This window comes from Loa loa (genome assembly GCF_000183805.2).
Source record: "Loa loa unplaced genomic scaffold supercont3.78, whole genome shotgun sequence".
Classification (NCBI taxonomy): Eukaryota; Metazoa; Nematoda; class Chromadorea; order Rhabditida; family Onchocercidae; genus Loa; species Loa loa.
Genome location: NW_018108258.1, coordinates 51,310 through 57,327, shown reverse-complemented (window position 1 = coordinate 57,327; position 6,018 = coordinate 51,310). Strand labels below are relative to the sequence as shown.

At 28.5% G+C, this 6,018-nt stretch overlaps 3 protein-coding genes across 3 annotated transcripts; all 3 read left to right on the top strand.

Annotated features, from left to right (window-relative positions):
- Positions 1-1,329: 1,329 nt before the first annotated feature.
- On the top strand, positions 1,330-2,121 carry LOAG_11873 (hypothetical protein; the record flags this gene model as incomplete). The annotated part of the gene is made up of 3 exons (XM_003147390.1): positions 1,330-1,419; positions 1,685-1,822; positions 2,023-2,121. The coding sequence occupies 3 exons, from the start codon at positions 1,330-1,332 to the stop codon at positions 2,119-2,121; spliced, it is 327 nt and encodes a 108-aa protein (XP_003147438.1).
- Positions 2,122-2,923: 802 nt separating this feature from the next.
- Positions 2,924-3,526, top strand: LOAG_17455 (hypothetical protein; the record flags this gene model as incomplete). The annotated part of the gene is made up of 3 exons (XM_003147389.2): positions 2,924-3,031; positions 3,192-3,392; positions 3,470-3,526. 3 exons carry the CDS (start codon positions 2,924-2,926, stop codon positions 3,524-3,526), a joined length of 366 nt encoding a protein of 121 aa, XP_003147437.2.
- A 619-nt stretch (positions 3,527-4,145) lies between these two features.
- Positions 4,146-4,899, top strand: LOAG_17454 (hypothetical protein; the record flags this gene model as incomplete). Its single annotated transcript, XM_020450116.1, has 3 exons — positions 4,146-4,235; positions 4,479-4,616; positions 4,801-4,899. The coding sequence occupies 3 exons, from the start codon at positions 4,146-4,148 to the stop codon at positions 4,897-4,899; spliced, it is 327 nt and encodes a 108-aa protein (XP_020306251.1).
- Positions 4,900-6,018: the final 1,119 nt, after the last annotated feature.

Below are 6,018 nucleotides of genomic sequence, written 5' to 3'. Positions count from 1 at the left end.
TTACCTTCTCATTCTTCGTGAAATCTATACCTGTTTTAATTCACAAAAGAAATTTTAGCCTATAGGAAAAGTAAAAAGTGGCAAAAAAAGTTCGACAACTGATACTCTCAGTCAAAGCGAAAAATTCAGACCAAAGAAATCACGAACTAAAACAAAGTCAAAGTCTACGGAAACCTCACAGGTAATCATTACTATAATTAGTGATTGCTTTTGTAATTAGTAATTTCTATAATTAATAATAATATTCTTATAACTGGTGGTAATCAGTGATTACACACAGGTGAGCGAAATTAGTAGTTTAAGGGAAATGATATATCACTGTTTATTCCCCTTGATAATCGCTGGAAATTCTTATTCGAAACCTAAAAAAAAAAACTTCAAACAAGAAATTTTGCGCTTCAGAGTGCTAAAATATCAAAAGCACGAAAGATACCAAAAGTGAAAAAATCAAGAAAGCCATCAAAACAGAATGATTCAACAGTATCAACCAAATCTGTGGAAAAAGTTTTAACCGGACAGAAACGAAGCAGCAGATTTGAGAGGTTCCGTAAGGTTATAATTGCTTCATTACTTTATCTGATATGGAATCAAATCCCAAAATTTTGGATTTTATGGATATTACAGCTCAAAGCATTGTTTTACAGCTTGAATGAAACTTTAGCAGAACAAGAATTTTCTGCAGTTCCAAACTTATCAATATACTTGACACATTTTTGTAAATTCAAAATAATTATAACCAGACCAAGAAAATTTCCCATCCTTTTTATTTGCAGTAATTTTTGAAATTTCAAATTTTAAAACGATGCTTTTCTTTTAAATTTTTTTCGATTGCAATTGATTTTATATTTTAAAAATCATGATGAAAATTCATATTCAAATTCGAAATTTATGTTATCAGTTCAGTTAGACAAAAGAACAGAAATCATTTTAATTAGTCAATACTAAATAAAGAAGTGATAATAGGCTTCAATGCAAAACACAAATTTCAAATTTCGAAGATTTCAACGCAAAATATTATTTGAAATAGTTTGTTAAAAATTAAATTGAAATTAGACTGCAATAATGAAATATATTTATGTCTTCCTTTCAATTTCATAATCAATCAATTGATTTATCTTTAAATTGTTTAAACTTACAAAGCATAAAATATTTTCTTTTCAGCCTTTAACTGATTACAAAAATGATTCAATTGCATGCAATATAGACGGTAACTTTTTCAACTTTGTCAATAATTTTTATTTGACTAAATCCTTTCATTTCAAATGCTTCAATCAATTTTCTTTTCACTTGGAAAATACAATTATAGAGAAATTAAAAGAAGGACTAAAAATGGAGCCAAAATTATTAAATTGGAATATTTCGGGTGGTATGCAAAGAGTATATTTGACAAATCTTAGCGATGAACGAAGAGCCATCAAGGTGCGTTGATTTTGGGGACAATGAAAGATTTTCTTTTTAAGCTTATTACTATTACAACTGATATTATTCATGTTTCTATCATTTTTATTATCATTATCTGTATCTTGTTTGCTATAATTCGACTTCGATTTTAATATATCACCGATAGTTTCCCATATCAGAGAACCTAATATCTAAAATTCTCAAAAAGTATATTACCAATTTCTTACATATTCAAAATTAATTTCCGAAAATTTTTGATCCAATAAAGTGAAAATTTTTGAAGGTTAAATGCTCCGACAATCATCTGTATCGGGTCAGTCATGTTTTCTCCTTTGTTGAGCCAGGTGAAGTACTCGGTATTGATATTGTTCGTCAAAATGGTAGTGCAAAGCCTGATAAAATGATCTTCCTTTGGACAAAAGTAAGATTTTTTATTTTTAAATTTTAAATTAAACACTTTTTTTTCTGCTATTTGGAAATTTTAGCATTTCATGCTACAGTATTATCAATATATTTCTAAATTCATTTAGAGAACCTTTATGATATTAAACTTATAATTCCACTCTCTCTTTTTTTTCCTCCACCTTCTACTCTTTGGTTTTTTTTTTTTATTTCTTTTAGGCTGAGAAGAATGACAACAAGGCTTCAATGTTATTCAACAAAATTTCATCTTATCCGATGGTTGTCCTACCTCTTACAGTCAACAATCTTACAGAATAAATGCAATAAAATTATCTTATTATGTATATATTTTATGAATTATGATGGCAATCCTTTGGTAAATTAAATCAAATATAATAATTTCAACATTTTAGAAGACATTACAATAAATCATTTGTTTATTTTAAATTAACAAATGGAATGAAAATGATAAAAGTGCCAAGTATCATACTACAGGCTTCACATTTTAATTCATTATGAAACCTTCGAATACTAGACTTTTTATATTTTAACAGATCATTTTCTAATATCAAAATTAGGAAATCAAATTTGATAATTAAGAAGATGAATGAGTATCGAGTTGTTGAGATTCTATTGCAAATGTTTTGTAATTGAATGAATTATCACCTTACTGATCATAACTGTGATAAGTTGTGATAAGCTGCCATAGCTGTATAAAGCAGCTACCTATAACTACGGCAACTATATGCAACTACCTTAGTCACCTCTAACTACCTGTAAACATCCTGTAATCATCTATAATTTAACTGATGTTCCAAATGCAATGAAAACAGAATCAGAAATGGAATATCAAAAGGGAATAATTGCAATAATCGAATCGCCAAAAAGATTAACTTTGAAAATTAATATTTGAAATAGTACAGATAATTTCAATTTGTGATCATTCTTAAAATTATGCAAACTTTATGGATGTTTACAATTACTTTGACAACGTTGACACATGCAAATTAGTAATGTATATAAAATTAAATATAAAACTTTAAATTACTCGTAGTGTTACTTCTGTTGACGTGAGGTTGACCAACTTGGATTGTTTCGAAAATTTGGGCACAATTAAATAATGGGAATGCTTATTATCATGGAAATGCTGTTGAGTTTTGTGATTCTACCGCTGGTTGTCACCTTAGCAACCTTAGTTACTTGTGGAAATTCACGACCGAATCATCAAGTAATGATTGCGGAAATTATTGTACTTTTCAGTAGCATAAGAAAATATGATTCAACACAACTGATGATTAGTATTTCCATTCTCAGATGACATCATCAACTTAAGTTGGAAGATTGTACCGATTTCTTAAATTTAAAATTTTAAAATCTTAAAATTTTAGCTAAAAGTGGCAAATAATTATCAGAAAGGACCTGAAAAGACTAAAAAGAACTTAGTGAAAATGGAACAGTATGGAAAGGATAAGTCGGGAAGCAAAAGGGAATCTAAAAAATTATCAGAAACGCAAAAAACACGTAGCACAGGATCGCGATCATATGAATCGATCTCGAAATCACGCAAAAGGAGAAGCTCTTCCATAAAGGTGAATGAACTTCCCCTTTTGTCGAAAGATACTAATTTGAATTTTGCTGAAAATTCAAATGAAGTAATTTTTTTCAGCGAAGTCAACATACCGAGCCATTGGCATCAAGTGGAATCAGTACTGAGGTGAAATAATTCTTCAGTTTCATCATTTCTATTATTACAATATGAAATTCTTCTGTAAAATATCCACAAAATTAATAGTTTTATAGATAATTTAATTTTATGAATATTTATTTATTTTATAGAATTTCATGAATAATTTTATGAATATTTCTAGCCAAAGACATTGATCATTTCAATGCAATTGTTAATATAAAAATTAAATAATGGACTTAAATTTCGAAGCTGAAATCGTTGTAGAATAACTTTTAAAAAAATAATTAAAACAAATTTAAAAAAAAACTTTTACTGAATAAATTACCATTTCAGAAATCATCGAAGAAAAGCACGGAGTTAAAAAGTAAATTATTTGATCAATTTCGAAGAATAAACAAAGCGACATTTTTTAGCATTATTGAATCACTAAACTGATTAAAAATGGCTTTAGATGAAATCAGTTTTAAATAATTTAAAGATGATTAAATTAACGCTAAATTAATCTCGGGAAATTCATCGGTGCAGGTTAGCAAGAAAGTAGTATTAACAAAATTTGCTGCAATTTTTTAAATTTAAAATAAAATGAAAGTATTTGTTGGAATTTGTTATAAGAAATGAACTAAGGAAGAATTTAGAAGAACATCGTGATCTGAAAATGGAACCCATGGAGCTACGTTGGAATACATCTGGCGGTGTTCAGAAAGTTTTTATCTCAAATCCGACTGATACACGCCGAGCAGTTAAGGTTACTTTCCCATAATGTCATCTTTGTTTTTCACATTTTAAGTCATTTTTTAAATTTTTCCGAAGTTGAGCAATTTCATATTTACTCATTTTTAACGGACAAATCTTTCAAATTTTTGTTATTTCGAAAACTTTCAGAACATTTTACTTTCACATTTGTTACATTATTAATTTATTTTTAAATTATTAATGACAAGTTAAGCTGTCAGAAAGCAATAGTTTAATTTTTTGTAATCGATTTCAGGTGAAATGTTCCGATAACAATTTATATCGCGTAAATCCAGTCTATTCTTTTATTGAACCAGGGCAAGTATTGGCTATTGACATTTTGCGCCAAAATGGTGGTGCTAAGGTGGATAAAATGGTTTTCGTTGCTGCTATGGTATCTTATTTAAATGATTTAAACAATTATATTATTTGGACGAGTGGCAAAAAAAAAAATCTTTTTCAACTTATCAAAAATTTAAAAACTTTTGTCTTATTTAGAGTTTTTTTTCCAAATTATTTGCTGTCTTATTTATTTCAGTATTGCAGTAATTTCAATAATTTGTTTATATGTATTTCAGGCGAAGAAAGAAGATCAAAATCCACGAGCTGTATTTCAGGATAAATTACCGAAACCTATGATGATTTTACCGCTAATTGCAACTGGCAATAATGCATAACTTCGATATTATGTTCGCTGAAGTGACAATAATTTTTGAAAACTTATTCTTTACCAAATGCTATCAGAAATTCCTAAAACTTTCTCCCGGTATTTCCCATAACTTCATTGAAATTCAAAAGCTACAAAAGCTCTATGAAATAATCTTTCTTATTCTCCTCATCACTAATTAGCTAATTACTGCAACAAAAGATAAATTCAAACAATGCTTTCCATGTTTACCTGAAATGTTTTATTCTTGTCTGTGTGTAAAAACTGAGAAATCTATGTAAATAAAAAATTCCCTCCTATAACTTATCATCTGTATTATGATATCTTTCTAAGACACGTCACTTTTCCGCTGTGCAACTTCGTCTTGTTGCCATCTAATTATTGCCTTGCTCCTCATTACTGACCACTACATTCAACTGGTATTTTTAATTCCTTACGTTTATCATAAAAGATGGAAGTGAGTGATTACGGTAAGGAATCGATATCAAATCGTCTAGAAGTGATGCAATTTTTTTCTAATTTCCTCATTCAATATTACTATCATTTGCATAATGAATATCAGTCCCCAGATAAAATTAAAATCTACCTGATTGATATTATCAGTGAATTAAAAATTTCTGTGAAAAATACATTTATTAGTACCATTCAAAGGTAATACAAAAGAAAACGAGAAATGAAATTCAGAACTGCTATTGGAATTTTATTGAAGAAATAGGAATAATTTTCATTTGGAGAAAATCTGGATTGATGAAATTTCTTGAATTAATTAAATTAAGCTAATTGAGTAATATCCCATATTCTCCTTTTTTCTGACCATTTCCTAACTACGATCCAAATTTTCTCGTTTGAAAAAAGGACAATACATTATTGTGCAATTTCTTTCCATTATTCTTAAGTTGAACATTGTAAAAAACTTGACGCAAACAAAATAAAATAACCAGTACGCATTGATTGAGTGGATCGGAACATGAGTGGATATCAATAATCCTGACTGATCAGTTAACTAACTAACTTTCGTGAAGAAATCCTGACCAGTTAACTAACTAACTTTCGTGAAGAAGTCCTGACCAGTTAACTAACTAACTTTCGTGAAGAAATCCTGACCAGTTAACTAACTAACTTTCGTGAA